This window comes from Chlamydotis macqueenii, chromosome 1 (genome assembly GCF_036417535.1).
Source record: "Chlamydotis macqueenii isolate bChlMac1 chromosome 1, bChlMac1.mat, whole genome shotgun sequence".
Lineage (NCBI taxonomy): Eukaryota > Metazoa > Chordata > Aves > Otidiformes > Otididae > Chlamydotis > Chlamydotis macqueenii.
In genome coordinates this window covers 85,924,586-85,945,109 of record NC_141556.1, presented here as the reverse complement: position 1 = coordinate 85,945,109, position 20,524 = coordinate 85,924,586, and the positions used below count along the sequence as shown (strand labels likewise).

Here is a 20,524-nt window from a genome sequence, read left to right as displayed (position 1 = left end):
TAATAAATACAATTATTTTCATGCAACTCAAGATTTGTGAAATACCTTGTCTACATCCTGTTCACTGTTTTCACTCCCTGTCCCAAAACCCAAAACTTTTGACCTTATTATTCTTTTGGTTTTGAGCCAAAATGTGAAGTGGTTAACACTTTCCAGCTATCCCAGCTATTAAAGACATTCCTTAAACTATGCTAGTAGCTCCAAACTTATTTCTCTGAAACTATAAACATCTTGTTTACTTCATTTTCTAGACACTAGAAACACTTTCTGTATAGATAGCCGTTGGCAATTCCACTGCTAGTATTACTACTAGATTTCCTGTACCAGAATTTGTTCTTATTGCAAAAACAATGTACTCTTTTGATCAAAAAGAGAGCTTACAAGACAAGAAACACCCTTCTAGGCGTCAAGGATGAGACAGTAAATGGTTACTTCCAGTGGATCTAAATACTGTGGGTTTTTTTTACAACTAGTGAGAACAGAGCTTTTACCTTCTTATTTCACGCTCACTCACTGGCTTTCTCCCAGGTGACTTACCTAAGTCTCAGCTTCCCTTCCCAGCAGTGAGATAATTGCTGGCCTGCAAGGGCAGAGCAGAAAGTTGTGTTGGTTCTTGCTATGCAGCTGCTCGCAAATGCCAGTCTTGGGCATTACAGGTCAAGGCCTCCGGGCATCCCCAGCATTCACTTCAATGCAGCTCTCTGATCCCCTGGATCTTCCCTGACTTCCAGGATCTTTCCTCCAGCTGCTGTCTTCACCTTCTTTCTGGGCCTGTCCTCCTTCTGAGACTCCTCCTTTTTTTCAGGAATCCTTCTTTTTGGCACCAACTCTTCCTTTGAGTACACCAAGCCCACAATGTTCCCAGTCAAAATATTTTTTTTGTGCTGAAATACAACATCGGCCTACTAATTGGTGGTTCTGCCTCATATCTCTTTATTAATGTATTAACTTTTGTTTAGCCCAAGTGTTAACAAAATCCACAAGCAGCCCACACTGGCTGCAGCTATCAAGTAGCATGCTTCTGCCTAAGAGTTCAAAAGCACCTCTAGGAGGTACTATCTCAAAAAATTATGCAAAATCCTCTTATAAAGAAGCTCCATTTCTGCACAGAGGTGTAACTCTCCAAATGGAAGATACTGCACAGAGTAATCAAACAATAATTCTTTATTTCAACACCTCAAGGCAGTAAAATACAAGTATACAAAAAGTACATACAAAAATGGCAGTGATAATGCAGCTTGATGCAATCTTACAGAAATCTAATCCATCAAAGTTGACTGCTTCATCAATACATGTATCTAAAATATTGCACCATTTCAAAGAGGGAGCACTCAGGAAGAAAGTCTTTATACTCCAGGGAGGTACAACAGCCAGTCAGAGTAAGGCACCAATTGGCAAGTTTGTTCCTTGTTCTGTTTATCACGTTATGTGTAAGGTAAGTGCAAGATGCATATTAATGCTGCACCTTTGTCAGTGGGAGGAAACACAGCCTTCACTTTCCTAAGCAGAACAATAAAAAAAGCACATGCCTAATTTTCCAGCCTCCCTCCATAACCCTTTGTGCTTCCTATTCATAATTCTACCCTGAAAATATATTTTAAAAGCCACACTTACATAAAAAGAGTAAGCCAGCAACTATGCCCACTTACTGCCACAGAATGGAGAAGACTGAGACTAGCGAACAGATTGTAGTCTGTATGTAACCCAGTATATCAGGATTAAGCTCTAGCACAAAAATGAAAAAAAAAGAAAATTAAAAAAAAAAAGAAAAATGCCCATCTTCCACATCACATCAAATGGGAGTAACTGCAATTGGACATAAGCAAGAGACAAATTACAGCATGAGGAGACTGTGTAGGAAAAGCCCAAAAGAAGTGGTGAATTATGCCACATTTCTGATTGACCAGTTCAAATGATACTTTGCAAACAGTATTAGCTCAACAGCCTTAAATGATCATAGCTGAAGAAAGAAAACTCACATAACAGGGTAATAATGTGAAACTCTTCCCTTTCATTTAAAAGGGAAACAAACTGCAGTGATAAATAATCCAAGCAACATGCTTAGACTGTAAAGAGCTGCCTTCAATATTTTTGTTAATTAAACAAAAGACAAAAAATCCTTTACTACAAGGCTGTAGGGTATCAGGGATGCAGTTGTACAGTGCAATTTATAGATTCCTGAGAAGGTGGTAGATTGTCTGAATGCTATGCCTGTTGTGACACACAGGCACTACGGCAAATAAATTCATCAAAACTAACCTGTGCAGTTATTCACTGTTGGGACTATGGGGAGCCGATTTAGAATTTCTAGATTCAAAACTATTTCTGGGGCAGTTTACAGAGGCTTATTTCTCTGTATGAGAAATACTGGATCGCTATTTGCTTTGTTGATAACCTGGGATGTCTTGATAACTTGGCTACAGAAGGAATGTGTGAAACCAGACTTCTAAATTATCAAGACAGATAGGAAAGTGTCAAGTACTGAAAACAATAACACTCCATTTTAGAGAAGGGAACGATTCTCTTCACAAGGGAGCCCTTTTCTAATGTGCACAGAAGCTGACCGTCCTGCATGAAGAACCAGGCAGAAAGTATTTAAAAATTTTAAAACAAAAGCATAAGATAAGTAGCATTTTATGAACATTTTTCCTTTCCGAAAGGTTTAACTTTTAAAAAATTTGTATGAATAGCCTTTTCACATTCACTTTGCTTACAAATGTCCTTATGTCTCTTTCCAAAGGATGTCCCACTCCTTCCCAGTTCCGGTGCTGATCCTCTTTCCATCAACTTCTACACGTATGGAATAAGACAGGATATTATAATTTTAAACCCTGAACTGAATCAGATTACAAAGAGTTGCCAGATTATTTTAGAAAAAGACATCAATATTTGGACTGGCCAGATATAAACAAGCATTCCTTGCTTGTGCATCTGATGTCACAGCCCATAAGAATAAAAACACAGACATCCAAACCCAAAGTTCAGCTTTGGCAGTATCTCTCTTCCAACTGAGCTGGCAGGGTTATTTTCCTGGCAGATAGCCAGGAAACAGGTAAAGGTCCCGACAGAGTGTGCTGCAATATTCTGACATTTCCTTGCAGCGGTGAAATTCTGTGCCTGGGGCATAACCTTCTCGTTGTTTGATTTGTCTATTCACCTAGATGTGAGATTAAAAAAAAACCAAAATGACTGAAAGGATTAAGAAGATAGAAAAAAATGTAATTGCTTTCTGTACTCATAGATTATTCTGTTTAACTTATTAAGCAGTCTCCTATGTATTCTCTTTCTAAAATATAAGAAGGACAAAGAACTAGGATGCAGTTCCACAGCAGCTCAAGTTGCCCTGGTCACACTGCTGTCTTCACTCCCTCTTCCTCCATTTTCTTAATCTTTCCCTTATGTCAGTGCAAATGCTTGTGTAGCCAATATGTAGAGTCAGTTCAGGGAATTAATCCACTGGAAAAAAAAAAAGATATTTCTATAGAAGAAAATTAATTATTGGCAAGCCAGATTAATTCTTAAGTTTACCATGTGACCACACAAGTGAAATGGAAGGAGTCAAACAAACAGCATTTTTACTTCAGTTAAATGGCTGTGGAACTGTCTGCATGCAGTAGGAAGGAAGTAATAATTTTACTACAAACATGGCAAGAACAATTGATTTAACAGTAGATTAATTCTAGCAATTTGGAGCACTGGAAGGCTTTTCAGAAATCCAGTAAGTGTGGGAGAGGAAAGACACTCCAGCTCACCTTCACCAACATGTCAGCTACGTGAGTGTCTCGGGAGTCCTCTGCAAACACAGAGGTGAGAGCCTCGATATACCAGGATCCACGCTTGGTGTTGCGCATGGCTGCAGTACCTAAGAAGAAAATGTGTATGATGAAGTTTCTGGGGAACACAGACACACAAAACCTCCTTATGCCTTAATAATTAGGGCCTCTCCCCAGTACCTTTCAGACAAGCGTATCCACAGATCATATCAGAACATGTAGGTAGACGTAGCTTTAGATTTTCTTCCTTGTTTGCATCACTTTCCTCACAGCCTGAGGAATCTGACCATTCTTTCCCATCTCTTTGGTCCACTCCTCGGTCTGTCTCGTCTGAGGGGGTAATAAACAAGGAGGTGGAAGGGGAGAAAAAGAAAGGGAAAAAAAATAATAAGAAGAAATTATCCTGAATTACTGGATGTAGTTTTCCTTTGCTTCCTTAGGTTTGGCCTCTGGTCAGCAATGCCACAACTGCTGCCAAGCAGAAAGCTTTTGCATGAACTTTAAGCTTCTTCAGCTGCTGTTAAAATTCATCTGAAAGTTCTTCTGCACAAACTAATGCAGACAGCAACAAGTGCTGGACCTGCTCAGCCTAACGTGATTGCTAGTCCACATGCCAATTAATTTTTTTTCCTCTCTCCTTTCCTATGAAGATCATAGGATAACCACAAAGCAAAGAAGTTTCCGATAGTTGTTCACCATACATAGAAGGATTTGATGCCTAGCCCTAAAAGCTTCTATTTTCCACTTTTACCTACCTTAGAAGTGCCCAAAAATGTCTAGTCTAGTTTTCAATGCTAACTGCCTACTTATTGCAGAACTCAAATGAGAGCTATAATTTTAGCTGCTAAGGTCTACCTCCAAGACATCAAGAAAACATGGACAAAATCACCTAAATCCTGACTATATCATCACTTATTTCAAGCAAAAGCATAAATTTCACAATAGTAAAATGCAAAATAATTTGACTCCAAACACAAGAGAGAGAACTCCAGTACATGGAAATTAGTTTAAAACCTGAAGAACATTTAATGTCCTTTCCAGGATTCATTAGTTTGTATTATGACAAGCGTAGGTATTCCCAATTGGTTAGTTACATGACGCAGAGTCTCCATTGTAATCTAGACTAACTGCTTAATGGCAATAACTTTAATAGTCCAGCTATGTTGTATGAAAAATAAAGCTGCACTTTACAGCTTTTCTATATATTCTTGCCTTTTTGTTATTTTCTTTCAAGATGAGAATCTACTATTCTACTTACTTCCTACTTTGACATTACAGTCAATAAAGCTAATTCTTCCAGTACATAAAAGAAGCCTACAGGAAAGACAGGGAAAGACTCCTTAGCAGGGCCCTCTTGAGACAGGAAAAGGGATAATGGTTTCAAAACAGAGGGAGATAGATTTAGATTAGATATTAGGAAAAATTTTTTTTTTTACAATGAGGGTGGTGGAACACTGGAACAGGTTGCCCAGAAAGGTGGTGGAGGCCCCATCTCTGGAAACATTCAAGGCCAGGTTGGATGAGGCTCTGAGCAACCTGATCTAGTGGGGGATGTCCCGGCTCCTGCAGGGGGGTTGGACTAGATGACTTTTAATGGTCCCTTCCAACCCTAACCATTCTATGATTCTATGATAATTATCCAATTAGGTCAGCTGCCAATTCTGGCTTCATACACTTATTTCCACACTGTTACGAGTCTGCATATTCACGTTTGTTCAAGAGTATCAATAGCATAAGGAAAGCAATCACATTCAATTCATATTATAAACACACACTTTACAATATTTCCAAATGCTTAGAAGGATCAAATATTTTTGATATGCAAAACACTTCATATAGACTTTAGGTTTTTCTCTGCATTGGGATTAAACAGGAGTAGGTGAATGAAACATTCTCTTGGCTAGAGGATAAACTATAAAGCTCTGCTAAAAATGAAAGAAGGAATGCAATAACAAAGAACAAGGGAAAAGGGGAAAAAAACATACACACTAGAAAAACTTCTCAATCAGAAGGAAAAAAACAAAGCTTTCAAGACATACTCCAGAGAGAAGTTATCTGCAGTTTCACAGCAATCTCAAAAAGTCCAAACACTTTAGGGAAAAATTTGGTCATTAGTAGATCTGAAAGGGAGTTAGTTACAGACTGTGTTTAGTTACAAAAGGAGGGAAAATTAATAACAGAATTAAAAACAAAAGGTAAGAACAGAAAGAGTGGAAAAGGAACAGATGTATGAGTGTCAATAAAAGAATTCTGTTAACTACAATAGGTATATGGAAAAGGGTGTAACGAAAGGTTCTTTGGAGGTTAAAAGCAGAATAGGGTAAAGGGAAAAACAAGAAAAGAAAAAAAAAGACTTGGAGGGAACTTCGAAAGCTCAAGAGATGACAACACAAGAAATACAACACATCCAGGATCAAGAGAAAGACAGGACCTCAGACAAGACTCCAGTGCTAGTGTACCACTCCATGCTGTGCTGCGATTTGATGCACCATATGCCCCACTTCCCCTACTGCAGGCATAGCAAGAGAAAGCCTCAATATATGAGTGGGATATGATAGAGCTTTTTATTACTAAGGTGCTCTGGGGTCTGCAAGTCAATGCACACACCTCATGCAGAGCAAAAGACACTTACAGAGCAACAGATGCAGTGGCAGCAGCAGGGCAGAGGGAGGTGAATATGGGTCCCACTTACACCTGAGAGAAGCAAAGAGGAGAGTTGACAGCAAGTTGAATGTGAGGGTGTGTACGTGTGTAAAATGAGCCTTAATGGCATGCCAAATGCATGGCTTTCAGTATTTGGGACTCACCTCCCCGGCAGGCCTGAATAAAGAACATTTTGGGCTTATTCTGGAGATTTGGACAGTTTGCATTATCAAAGAGACGGAAAGCCTCCTGCAACTGAGAAGAAAGAAGATAAATATTCTTCACTGCAGCCTTCTGTGAGCCAAATCCAGTCTCACTCTGCTTCCCTGCATTTTGGTTATTACCTCACCAGTCTTGATATTTTCTTCTTTACCTCCAAACTCACCACGTGACACAAACATCCCTTCCTCCTGCTCCCACTAGTTTGAGTTCATGCACTCTGCCTAGTACTTGTACAGAAATAATAAAATAACTTCTCCTATCTGCCCTATTTCTATGCCATTTTTTAATTTTGTAGACCTCTCATAGACAGACTCCTGCCCTTTTCTTCCCACAAGCTCTTAATTTTTCCCTTCTAAAAAATGTAAATCCTTGGTCTCCCATCACTTCACTTTCTCACTTTTTCATTTTAACTTTTTTTTTTGTCTTTTCATTGTTACTTTCCAAGATATAACCTACAACAACACAGCAGGATACAGGAATATACCTGTAGTAGTTTGCCATCACTGCCATAAACCCCACCCTCCACACCGTGGGAAAGTAAAGCTACAATACAGGAGTCCACATCCCGATGACCTGGTAGCTTAGAGAATCTCTCCAATGCATTCTGCATCTCCTGGAAGAGAGAGAAAAAAATTCTTTCCAGACTTAAACAGGAAAAGTGGGTAAATTTATAGGTAAAAACTGAAAGGTACACAAAAACCAAAAATAGTCCCTCCTGTTACGAAATAAACTCCATGTACATCAAATTTACAAGACATAAGATGTGTTCCATAAAAAAAAATCTAGCAAAATATTCTCAGTTTTTAATGCAATATTCAATCCCAAGTACAAGACTGTGAAGCAAGAATCACTTAGGACATCTACATTTCTACAGTGGCCAACAGGGGGATGCAGCAATTATTTGAGTTGGTACATGAGGATTCAACATAGGAGAAATCAACTGATAATTTTACAGAGGTTTTACATTGCCACTTGAGTCTGGCTGGGATATTGAAGCAACTTAACAGATACATACTCCGGTACTTCAGGCATTCAAACACTAGTGATCAAAACACAAAAATCTGAAGTGGAAAACATACGGAATTTTCACAACACAGCAGGTGCAGAAGTCTTATTATATTGTGGCAAAGCTGCCTTCTTGAATAAAACACTCTTTAACAGGTTCTGTACCACTTGGTTTCTTAGGGATTTAAAAGGAGTAACAAATGAGGCTGGAGAAGGAAGGAATTGCACTCCTAGGGAAAAAACAGTGGCTTCACTCAGTCACAGAACACCACTAATTTTCCTAAGTGAAGCACAGGCACTTCTCTAGCAAAGCAAAGACTGAAAGAGTAGAACTTAACTGCATAAATACTGGAGGGCTGATAAATACGATGGCAATTGACTCTATCAGTGAAAGGACATGAAAACATCACTTACACTTGCAAAGATTAGGTCAAATATTTGCAAAGTTAGACTTTTCCAGTGTTCTGCTATCCTAAAAGTTCATCTAGAGTAAAGTGGAGACTTTAGTAATCTGTAGTTTTAGGATACATGCCAGGTGTGGTCTAGAAAGTCTTACCCCTTGCACTACAAGGGATCAAACTAGAGTAGTACCTCTTGTCCTGTGATCTTATTTACCATTTTAAGTCCTCTGCCTCCCGAACTTTTTCATATTTGTCAGTATGCTAGAAGGCATCATCCCATTTAGTCTTATTTTCTATTTGTAAGTGACAACGCACATCTTCCTTTTCAAGCTTACTTATACCAAAGGGAACCTCTTAAGATGTTTACATAACAGTTACAAACTCTCATCCACACTGATTGTGAAATACTGGGATCTCCCTTACCTGTGCAGTTTGATCATGAAAGACAGTCACTTGATACCCAAGATGCTTGAAAAGCATCTCCAGGGAAGCACAGTCCACATCTCCCCCAGCACGATACTCCAAGTCCTTCTCACTGCTGAAATGAACATTGCTGAGAATAAGTGCTAAGCCTCGAGGCTCCGATATCAGTTTATATGCCTGAGAAGAAGATTTAAAATCGGTAAATTTACACTACACAAGGAAATAACAGTGTTAATCTAACAGTAATCCCTACATACCAGCTTAATATGATATGCATAATTTCTTGACTGAGAAGGCACAAAACCAGTAGAGGTCAAATTTTTGAAGTTTTTGGTTGTTTGGGTTTTTTTTTAATAAATAAAACAAATGTTTGTATTGCAGAAGGTCCCAAAGACAACTGTATTTTCAAGTCTCCACAACTGACGATCCTACAACACTATTATTAAGTTGTTATACTAGCTTGCCTTATTTCTCATTTTAAAAGAAACGCAGCTTATACATTTAAAACTATGAATTAGGTCTTGCTAATTGTTTTCCTTTTCCTCACCCTCACCTCAACACAGCCCCACATACTTCTGTCATCCCCATCAAAGGCCTTAGGACAACACTATGTAAAATTTAGCTCATGTTTCTTAATTGCTGTTTGGAGCAGAGATATAAAGCAGCATGTGAATGCAATTGTAACAGCAAGGGATTGTCAGTCACTGATCCTGAAAGTTATGCGGCTGGAAAAAAAGGTCAACAGGGGAAGAACTAATTTAACAGGGGTGTCTTCAAATTAAGTTCCCTCTCTGCCTCTCCCACTCTAACAACAACAACTCAGTTACTAACACTCCTGTAAATTGGAAGTGAAATTTAATAACAAAGGAGCATATCAAATATAGTAAATCCAGGCACAGATGTAAAAGGAGCCAAGTCAAACTCACACTGATGCTGCCTAACCAAGGCAATTGGTCTCCCCAACAGACAATTAAAAAGAAAAAAAAAAAAAAAAAAAAAAAAAAAAGAAATCTGGCTTGCTGTACACAGAGCCTGTGACAAAAGTGTCAAGTATTAGCACATGGTGTAACCCTAGTAAAATGTCTGCCCCATTATGCCAAATTATTTTTTTCCTTAAGCCCAACCCACCACAACCTATGCTTTACAAACAAAATAAACAAAAAGTAATCAGACTATCTACATAACTTAAAATACCACAGAAGATTAGAAGTTCAAGTTGCTCCACCCAGTACTACCCAGCACAGAATCCTGATCTGGTTCTTGACCCTAACAAGAGACTCTTCTGGGTACAGTTGGCAATTAAAACAGTCAGGACTGCGACTATTAGTTGAAACACAGTTCTAGTACCTTACAGTCATGTGTAGGGTGTGTCATCACACAGAATGAGATGAAAATGGAGATAAACAAATATGAGGCACTAATACTGACAGCTTACACAGAGCAACAGAAGGCATTTCAGGTAGCTCTTCATTAACAAAAACCAGAGACACAGATTTGTATAGAGTTGCAGAACTTCTCGGAATTTCTTGATACTTTTAAATGAGAACTACATCAAACTGAATGTGACTGGTAATATCTTTCAGTTACACAAACAGCAAAACACTGATGTTCACCCCAACGAAGGATGCTTTTCCGCTCAATTTTAAGTAGCACGCATTCAGTTCATATATCCAAAGACCTCACATTTTTCACCTCTTAAGGAGATCTTCTCTACCAACTACCTACCAAGTGCTGATGATCATGATAAAATTCAGGAGTGCAGTACTTCACTGGAGGAACTGAGGGACCATCTCCATTATCCAAGGAATGTTCCACTTGTTCTATGTAAAACAAACATATCAATAACAATAAAAATTACCAACTACAAAGCCTCTGCATGAAGGTAGTATCTTGCAAATTCTGAAGTATGGTCTTAGGCATATTCCTGTGTTATGCTATTCATACCTCTAAAAGTTTTGCTTGATCAGGGACTACAGACACACCATGAAACATAGCAGAAAAAAACCAAAAGTACTGGAATGGTATACTTATTTTTTAAAATTTTAATTGGTAACTTTTCTTTTTTTTATCTTGTATGTGGATTAGCCTATTTAAGGCCTAGCAAATTTGGTTCTACAGTGTATGAAAACAGAATTCTCATCTAAAATTAGAGCCGTGTGCTTTCTGTCATTTTGTACAGTATGTTATTTCTTTCACAGTTTCACTATTGCTAGAAATATTCAAATAGAGCAGTGCTTTTCCTTTCCTAAAAGGCATCCCATGCTCACTGGATACAATCACTTATTTTTTGCTGAACACATGCATAAGTGGTCAAACTAGATGTTTCTAACTTCCATAACATGCAATGTCCTTTTTTGTTTATCTGCCTCTGAACAACTCTTTCCTCAGGATCACAGCAGATGAGAGGAATGATAATCAACTATTTGCCATTTGCAGAAAAACACTCACTCCCCTGTCCTGAAGAAATGGGGCTAATGGCATTAATGATCTCCTTTGAAATCCTTTTTCAGCCCTTTTAGACATGGCTCTCCTGGTTGGAGAAACATATGCTCTAAAAAATCAAAACAACCCAACCCTAAAACCTCTGCACCTAAAGAAAAAAAGCCTTCAAAATCTAGACACTTGTTCTTTAACACCAGAAAAAGCTCCTAGTAACCAGAACACAATTAAAGCTATGGCTAGGGAACATGAGCACTCCAGGCATTACCAGAGCCAACATAAAAAACAGCAAGGAGATTCATTCCAGCAACTAGTTTCCTAATCTAAGTCACAAATGCTTGCTAAAGAAAAGCTGATTTGCTGCACTCCACAGAAGCTACAGAAATCTATGTTGGGCCCATATAACATATATAAGGTCTTTTACTTAAACTTAATTGCTAAGAAGGAAGTCTAAGTTAAGGAATACTGCCCAAAATCAGTATCTTTTCACAGCTCTAGTTAATTAAACTCTATTACAGATCTTAAACAAAGAAGAAAATCTGTGAAAAATCTAAATTTTTACTGACATGTACTGTTTAAGCAACAAAACTTCCTGTAAGAATAAATAAAGGTGACTAGAAACTGATTGAGCTCTGTCTTCCAATATGCTAATTCATTTCCATTTTGTAGCCTAATTCTGCCTCCTGAATCTGATCATAATATAGTTGTTCACTGTCAGGTTTGTATTCCTGGGATGAGGAAAGCACTAGCAAGCTTATTCTAGGAATCGAATTAAGAAAGTGTCAAGAAAGCAGCCAACCAGATAGCCAATCAAGTATTTACAGCATCACGTGCAACTCACCAATCCAGCGCGGTCTCTTTGAATTACATGACTCACTGGCAGGAAATGGAAGATTTGATCCATTACAGTCTTCATGCTACAAGACATCCAACAGATCCATGAAAAAAAAAGAGTAGCATAAACCAGCTATTTTTTTTTCTCTACAGTACAAGCCTGTAGGTATCATGGAACAAGAATACACGTATTTACATACACCTAGGTATGACTTAAAAAATAATATTATGGTTCACATCCAAACGAAACACCGTGACAAGATAGCAGCAGCATTTTCTGCCAATGCAAAATTCCTTCCCTTCTTTGCCCATCTCTACTTCTACCTAAATCCCCAGACTGGAAATCCTACACTGAGGTCATCATATCCTCCTTGCTTGTCAAAAAATTATTACCTATCTTTTTGTTTGCTTTCAAGATTTCATTGTTTGTACAGTAAAGCACAACTGAAAACAAAAAATAGAAAAGGTAGTCTAATAAATCCTACATTTTAATAAGGGAACATCTCTGCTCAAAAATATCTGGTCTTTCTTCCCTCCTTCATGTAAAATATGTTTACTGCAAGTTTCCATCCTTTGTCAATGCACTGTGAATACTGAATCTTTACTAAACTCTTCCTTTAGTCCAATGCAGATACTGAAAAAGTGAAAACAAAAATAACAAAAAAAAGAAAGAAACGTCTCTCTCTCCTCAACAGACAAGACTAGCTTTCAGTAGCTTTCTACTCAGAGAATCATTGAACACTAAATTAAAAGATTTCAGAGAAAATATTTTCTTTGCAGATTTAAGGTTCTTGATGACACATCAATTAAGAACATGTCGGATGGAAGAACACCCAGGAACCTTGTGCATTTCAACAAAGAGAAGTGCAGTCCTGTACCTGGGGAGGAGCAACCCCATGCACCAATATATGCTGGGAGCCACCCAGCTAGAAAGCAGCTTGGAGGACCTGGTGTACCCTAAGTTGAACACAAGCCAGCAATGTGCCCTTGCCACAAAGAAGGAAAAGCAAATGGTATCCTGGGCTGCATTAGGAGGAATGTTGCAGCAGATCAGACCAAGGGAGATAATCCTTCCCTTCTACTCAGCTCTGCCAAGCTTGCACCCAGAGTCCTGCGTTCAGTGCTAGGTTCCTCTGTACAAGGGAGATCCAGACATACTGGAGAGAGCTCAGCAAAGGGCCACAGAGACAATGAAGGGACTGGAGCATCTCTCCTTTGAGCAAAAGCTGACAGAGCTGGGACTTCACAGTCTGGAGAAAAGAAGGCTCAAAGCAATCTCATCAGTGTGTATAAACACCTGAAGGGATGGTGTAAAGAGGATGGAGCCAGGCTCTTTTCAGCAGTGGCCAGTGACAGGACAAGAGGCAGTAGGCACAAACTGGAACGCAGGAGGTTTCTCCTGAACATCGGGAAACAGTTTTACTGTGACGGTGACTGAGCACTGGAGGAGGTTGCCCACAGAGGTTGTGGAGATACTCAAAAGTCGTGTGGGCATGGCCCTCAGGAACCTAATCAACGTGAGCCTCCTTGAGCAGGGGGGTTGGACCAGATGATCTTTAGAGGTCCCTTCCAACTTCTACCATCTTGTGATTCTGTGTGAAAATTCTCATCTTCCCAAATTCCTTCCCCTCTGCTTTTGCTAAGGCCACTAGAAGTTTCAATTTGCAATAAAAACCCATCCTGTCCTTTGTAAACAATTTTTTTTCCCATCTGAAAAAGATCACTTTGTGCCCAAACCCAATCTGAAATGCAATTCAACTGCTTTATTTTTTTTAAATTGTTGTACCCGTGCAATCCCATGGTTCAGGCTGGATATTGTCTTCAAGATCGCTGCCTCCAGATGCTGCTGTTTGGTTTCTCGTAGAGCTTCACAGAAGGCTAAGAAAGCATTAGGGCCTCTCTTGGGCAGCAAATTGAGGAATTCCACGTTTTGACTGAAGCTCCCAGACTTGGCCTAGATATAGAGAAAAAACAAAATCCACACTAAAGTAACACCTCAACACAATTAATTTTCAGTGAATCTTCAGAACAATTCTTTTTCACTTCATGCAAATGTTTCATCACTATGCTTAGCTGTGCTAGATCCATTTTTATAGCTTTTCGTAGTTGATTTTACTCCCACTGCTCTGTTCATATTAGCTTGAGGAGGACAGCATACAACACCACAGCAAGCCAAAAACTCATAAATAACTACACACAGTAATACACCCTCTTCTCTCTAAACTCACTTTCAGTTACTGTTGAAATAGTATCTATTTCCCCTCATTGAATACAAAAAGTTCACAACGTGTTCCCAGTGCTGCCCAATGGTTTATGGTCTCATGCACCAACATGCAAATCTCTCAGAAAGCGTTAGGTAAAATACTTATTTTATGCAGTCAGTTCTGAAAAGATACCACATACATATAGACTGGGTTGGACTAGATGACCTTTAAAGGTCCCTTCCAACTCAAACTCTTCCATGATTAAGACCAACAAATCAATTTATACTAGTATATGAGAAACAGTAACAACCAAAAATGAAATTTACATATCTGTTAAACATTCCCAGGAAGTTCTAATGTTAGAATATTAACAAGACATTTGCCAACAAACTGTATAATTTATATGATAATAGCCTTCTCTGTGAGATATAAAACATACCAAAACATCATGTACTAAAATATTGAGTATCAAAAATAAATTTTTATCAATTCAGTGGAATTCATTGTATATTTCTTGAATTGTCACATAATCCAAAATATCTTATTTTGGTGGATGATAAGAAACAGTCAGTGAGTTACACAGAATCAAGGCCTAACACTACATTTGCAACCACAATAAAATAAGAAAAAAAAGCCTCAAATCACATGTGCAAATCCTCTGCTTTCTTTCATTAAATTTACCAAGCTTGGTGTTAAGCGTAGTTTGGCTTTTGCCCCATCACACTGTTTGAAAAGATATTGCAAAATCTCATTGATCCAATGCTTATGAACCTATTCTGAAATTTCAGAGCTATTTTTATTCATGATCAACCACCAGCATTTATTTTTGTATCAACAATGTCCCTTGACTTCAGTGTTCTCCTGTTCTTTCCCTTATTTATCAAGCTTCTTTCTATAAATTGGTCTCCACTCGCTACAATAAACAAGCCACTTTCTTTCAGCCTCCTCATAAATGGCCTCTTCCCCTTGACAATACAAGTAACCTTTCCTATTCCCACAGAAATCTCAAGTTCCAGAGCACTGTTGACTAGAAGCGCATACAATCATCTCACCTGTGCCTTTGCAGAAGTATAAAAATACTTGCCCCTTTCTCCTGGTAACACTTCTCCCTTAGGCCGTAGAAGACAACCAGTTCCATACACTTCTATTTTGTCATAAGCCCACTGAATTTTGTTTTACTCAATAAAGTAAATTGACAGCTGATAAAGTACCTATCAATTGTTTCTTCCTTTCTAGTAGAACTGCAGCTGCTTATGACAAGCTTATGATTATTAATCTTCTCCACTCTATATGTCTTTGTAGTATATGAATCTAAGTCACAGATCATAATTAAGAATACAAATTGACCTCAAGAACTGGATCTTAAGTTTTATTGAAAAGTTAAGAAATTTCCATAATGTTCATATTCTGCACTTTGTATGTACACTAGTGAGCTTTTGGCAGAATTCTTCCTTAATGCTTCCTTAAATACCAAAAGTGCTGTACCTCCTCATGTAACTTCCACATCAACACCGCATTTAGGTTATACAAAATAATGGTCAGTAAGCATTCAGAAGTAAAACTTTTATAAGACAGACTTCTTCCATTATATTTTCTAATACATCCTTAATATATTTTTGTACCCTCACAGATGAGTTTGATAATCTGCATAACAGGAACTGGTTGCTCTGAATTCCTGTAAAAATCCCGTAGTATTGTTCTTCTTATTGAGCCTGAATATACATGCAGAATCTGTGGAGAGAGCGTATATACTTGACAAACATCCTAATCAAAATTTATGTCACTTTGCCAAAGCCAGTGATCTCTTCATTACTGTCTATGGGTCAGCACAGCGCATTTAAAGCGGTATACGTACACGATCTGATAGGCTTCAAATACAGTACAGAGTACTCAACTTGTTTCAAAATCAAAAGAAAGCTCTTGCTATCAAGTCTGCATTTTTGAAGGTCCATCCTAGAGCTCCAGAAGAACATCTGATGCTCTGACAAGAAGGCATTAATTAAGTGGATTTTGGTCTTCCTCGTAAAAATGGCTGTTTCCACTGCTCCACTTTATTTCCACTCTCATTTTTGCCTTGTGTTTGAAATCCCTCTCTTCTGAGCCTTCATCTAGATAATCATATTTACATCATCTTCACTACACAGTAAACACTGTTTTTTTCTTTATCTTTCCTAAAAGTGTATATAATTGAAAAAAACTCAAATTGTTTAGTATCTTTCTGAATGACCCAATTTAAACTCATTCCTGTCAGCTCCTACTCTCTCTCCTCACTTCAGGCAAACGAAGCTGCTCCTATTTATTAATTCTTCTCCAGTGTAACCTATAAACTCTTTATTTATTCTTCATATGCCTTGTGAGTTCTTCATCCAGCTGAGCCACCTTTGTTTTCAGTGGTTCTTCCTGCAACATCCTTCTCTCCCACTTTTTTTCTGACTTATGGTAAAGTTTCAGTACTTGTTTAGCACCTAACAATTGAAGAAATTTCATCCTTCCTTCATCTCCCTGAGCTCCTCGGTTTATTTTACTTTCCCTACATAAATTATGCAATATATTATATTAAAAATATTGTTAAATAAACAAAAGTTTATTTCAGTGGAGTGTCTTATTTCCAGAACCAATTTGTTTATTCTTCTGTTTAGTTTAAATTAAACCAACAGGACCAGTATAATTGTTGTGTTTTTAAGACAAGATCATTCAAAATGTAACTATTTATCCAGATCTTTCTGATTTCCTGACTTTTTAGGGGGATATATAGGGGAATATATAGAACCAGTGAGTTACAATATCCAGGAAAACCTACGCTCTATCATCAGACACAGTGGCATTTGTCTCCTACTTCCACTAAGGTACCCAATGGTTCATGTCACAATACATTTTCAAGAATAGGCTACCTAACAGCACTCCGGAAGACCTTTGTTCACATTTCAGCCAGAGTGGAAGACTATTACAAATTCACAGACTTACTATAGAAAAATGAAAGGTAAGACAAAGTGTTTTTGACTTAAGTGATCTCTTTCAATGCATATTACTTTTTGTTGATCTACAGCACTGTTACTAGTACATTCCTGGAAACATTCCCTTCATTTCTATCCTTCTACTACAATGCATATTTTGCAGTACCACTGGTGCAATTGCGAATGCCTTCTTCTTACCTCTGCCATATTTCTATTTTTATGCAATTTCCAGATTCGTACCCTCCAACAGTAGTTCAACTCACTTTGTTCTCTTGCTTAGGCTGCTATTGCTATTTCTATACATTTAAGCTCTCAGTTACATGTGTAGGTTGTATTAGGCACAATTTTACCACTAAGCTGTTACTATTTACTTCACTTATCCATCATAACACCTTTCTCCTTACTGATAATCCATTACCAAGGATTGTTGCGTCTCCTTTTACCCAATTACACTTGTAGAGGAAGACTGCCTTATCTTCTTTCCCTCTGTCTCAGTTTAACACTTAAGTGCAGTAGCATTTTCCCAAAAATTCTATTTTCTCTGGCATTATCCTATCTTTGAGAGGGCTTTCTTCTTTTCCCTTCTCCTTCTTCCTCTCCCCTCCCTCCTCCTTCAGTGACTAAACGCAGGCCAGTAAATGAACATCCCTACTAACCACCTTCATCCTTGCTAACCACTAACCTACTTCAGCAGTGTCATCGTTTAACCCCAGCCGGCTGCTAAGCACTACACAGCCACTCAGTCACTCCCTCCTCAGCAGGATGGCAGGGAGAATCATAAGGTTTAACAGGTAAAGCAAAATCTGCATGCACAAGAAAAGCAAAATGAGGAATTCATTCACTTTTTCCCATTGGCAGGCAGGCGTTCAGCCATCTCCAGGAAAGCAGGGCTCCATCATGCATAATGGTAACTTCAGAAGACAAACATAGCTCTGAATGTCCCATTCTTCCCGCAACTTCTACTGCAAAGTGATGTCATATGGTATGGAATATCCCTTTGGACAGTTGGGGTCAGCTGTCCTGGCCATGTCCCCTCCCAAATTCATGTGCACCCCCAGCCTACTCGCTGGCAGAGCAGTGTGAGAAGCAGAAAAGACCCTGATGCTGGCAAGCACTGCTCAGCAATAACTAAAATGGTTATCAATACTGTTTTAACCACAAATCTAAGACACAGCACCACACAGCTACTATGAAGAAATTAACCCTATCTCAGCCAAAACCAGTACAACCGGTTCTTGATTCATTCTCTGACTTTCACTATCTTCCTGTATCTTTGTCCTCTTTCACTAGGGATTTGAGCTACTTCAGGTAAGACTGCCTGCATCTCCCACAATTTATTACAGGTACCCTTGACAGGTCCCATGAGGAATTTCACATTATCTTTCATACGCAAGTCAAAATTCACCAGGAACTTATTTCTTCATTGCTTTCAAAAAGCTTCTCAGTCTCAGGTTCATACCCTCTGCACTAGTGTCCAGCAAATAGCTCATAATTCTACTTCTCAGGATCTGTTCTTATGACAGGACCATCAATCTAAGGGACTCAATTGTTTACTTGAGTCCTGAGATGCACCTGACTTGCACCTTCAGTCATTTCATTTCCAGTTTGCTTTCTATTTGAAGATCTGTATCTCCATTCTACACAGTCCTCAATGCACAACCATACCTCTGGGAGCAATACCAAGCTATTAACAATGACTTCTCTTCATAGTACCCACTGCTCAGGATAAGTAAGAAAAGTCCATGAACAGCATTTGTCATCTAAGAGTCTTGGATCATGAAAGATTCTTCACACAATTTGCAAAAACACATATGAAATCCTGGGCTGCATCAAGAGGAGCATGGCCAGCAGGTCAAGGGAGGTGATTCTGCCCCTCTACTCTACTCTGGTGAGACCCCACCTGCAGTACCGCATCCAACTCTGGAGACCCCAACATAAGAAGGATATGGACCTGTTGGAATGAGTCCAGAGGAGGGCCATAAAGATGATCAGAGGGCTGGAGCACGTCTCTTATGAGGGCAGGCTGAGAGAGTTGGGGTTGCTCAGCCTGGAGAAGAGGCTCCAGGAAGACCTTATTGTGGCCTTTCAATACTTAAAAGAGGCTTATAAGACAGACAAGGGGAAATTTTTTAGCACGGCCTGCAGGGGTAATGGTTCCAAACTAAAAGAGGGTAGATTTAGACTAGATAGAAGGAAAAAAAATTACAATGAGGGTAGTAGAAACTGGAATAGGTTGCCCAGAGAGGTGGTGGATATTCCCGGCAACATTCAAGGACAGGTTGGATGAGGCTCTGAGCAACCTGATCTAGTGGAAGATGTCCCTGCTTCTTGCAGGGGAGTTGGACTAGATGACCTTTAAAGGTCTCTTTCAACCCAAAGTATTCTATGATTCTATGAGTCTATGAAATACAAATTCTTCAAGTGAAAGGTGCACAAGTCACACAAGTTAGTTTAGAATATATTCCTTCACATACACTCACAGTATTCTTTTGAAAATAGGTATTATTCCTACTTCTACAAACAGGAAAAAAAAATAAGAGAGACAAAATGTCACAAAACGACAACAAAGGATCGGAAGATGCCACCTGACTCATGCAGTGCAGCCTGCCACAACTACATACAGCATGCAAGCCAAGGATTTAGCAAATCTCAGACAAAATCCACATTGCCAAAAGCAGCTTACGTGTTGCAAGCAAATCCCATATTGCTTTGCATGTTCTCCAAACACAAACACATTAAAACACGCAGGTAACACACAGACGAGTTTCACCGTGCTGCCACTGCCAAGAACGACACTGAGCTTAACTGGGAATAAAGCCTGCAGTGCAGCCGAGTACAACCCTGCCTACCTGTATCGTTTCCATCATCTCCGTGGTGATGATGTCCTTCTCTATCATATGCTCCATCAATTCTTTTAAAACCAGCTGTTTTGCCAGCATCACCCGGTTCCTCTTTAGCGCTTCCTGGTGAGACCGCTGCATGCCGCAGGCAACCAGCATCCTGGCGGGAGAGGGGGACACCGAACTCAAGCTCAAGGCCGAGAGCCACCCCTACCCCTCCCAACCAACCCTCCGCTCGGGAGGAAGCGGACCGCCTCTGCGGGCAGCTGCCTCCCGACGAGGGGCGGAAAGAAGCCCCCCCCACCGCCCGCCCCACCTGGGATCGGCTGCTCCGGGCCGCAGGGGCCCAGGCGGCGGCGGGAGGGTGCAGGGGGCCGTATGGCCCACGCCGCGCGCACCCCGCTTGCCGCGCACCCCTCGCTCCGCCGCGCGCGGCTGCGCGCGCGCGCGCGCGCTCTCCCTCCCCGAGATTCAAACCGCGGGACCCGCTTCTGCCAGTCACGTGGCCGAGGCCGGGGCCCGCGCCACGGCCCCTCCCGTCACGAAAAGCCAGGAAAACAAGCGCCGGGGCCGCCTCACCCGCCGCGCGCATGCGCAAGCGCGCCTTCCCCGACGGGTCGACGGCGCGGAAGAGGCTGCGCGTCATTTCCTGCCGGGGCTCGGCCGCGGGGGGTGGGGCCGGTACGGGCAGGCCGCGCCCCACCGGGCTGTGGGGCGTAGGCCAGACGCCGGAGGGGTCGCGGGGGCGGGTTCGTAGTTTTAGAGATCAGGGTGGTGCGGTGGTGG

The 20,524-nt window shown here is 40.0% G+C and overlaps 1 protein-coding gene across 3 annotated transcripts; it reads right to left on the bottom strand.

Moving 5' to 3' along the window:
- Positions 1 to 1,146: 1,146 nt before the first annotated feature.
- On the bottom strand, positions 1,147 to 20,311 carry CASP2 (caspase 2). 3 transcript variants are annotated; one of them, XM_086759468.1, is made up of 11 exons: positions 20,055 to 20,311; positions 19,748 to 19,898; positions 13,527 to 13,694; positions 11,748 to 11,823; positions 10,193 to 10,287; positions 8,468 to 8,644; positions 7,123 to 7,251; positions 6,581 to 6,671; positions 3,954 to 4,103; positions 3,753 to 3,862; positions 1,147 to 3,157 (listed from the first exon to the last, which is right to left on the bottom strand). In XM_086759468.1, exons 2-11 carry the CDS (start codon positions 19,895 to 19,897, stop codon positions 3,023 to 3,025), a joined length of 1,281 nt encoding a protein of 426 aa, XP_086615594.1. In that variant the 5' UTR covers position 19,898; positions 20,055 to 20,311; the 3' UTR covers positions 1,147 to 3,022. The 3 variants fall into 3 exon arrangements, with proteins under 3 accessions (XP_086615594.1, XP_086615610.1, XP_010119496.1); XM_086759484.1 differs by having other exon boundaries at positions 20,216 to 20,304; XM_010121194.2 differs by lacking the exon at positions 20,055 to 20,311 and having other exon boundaries at positions 19,748 to 20,024.
- Positions 20,312 to 20,524: the final 213 nt, after the last annotated feature.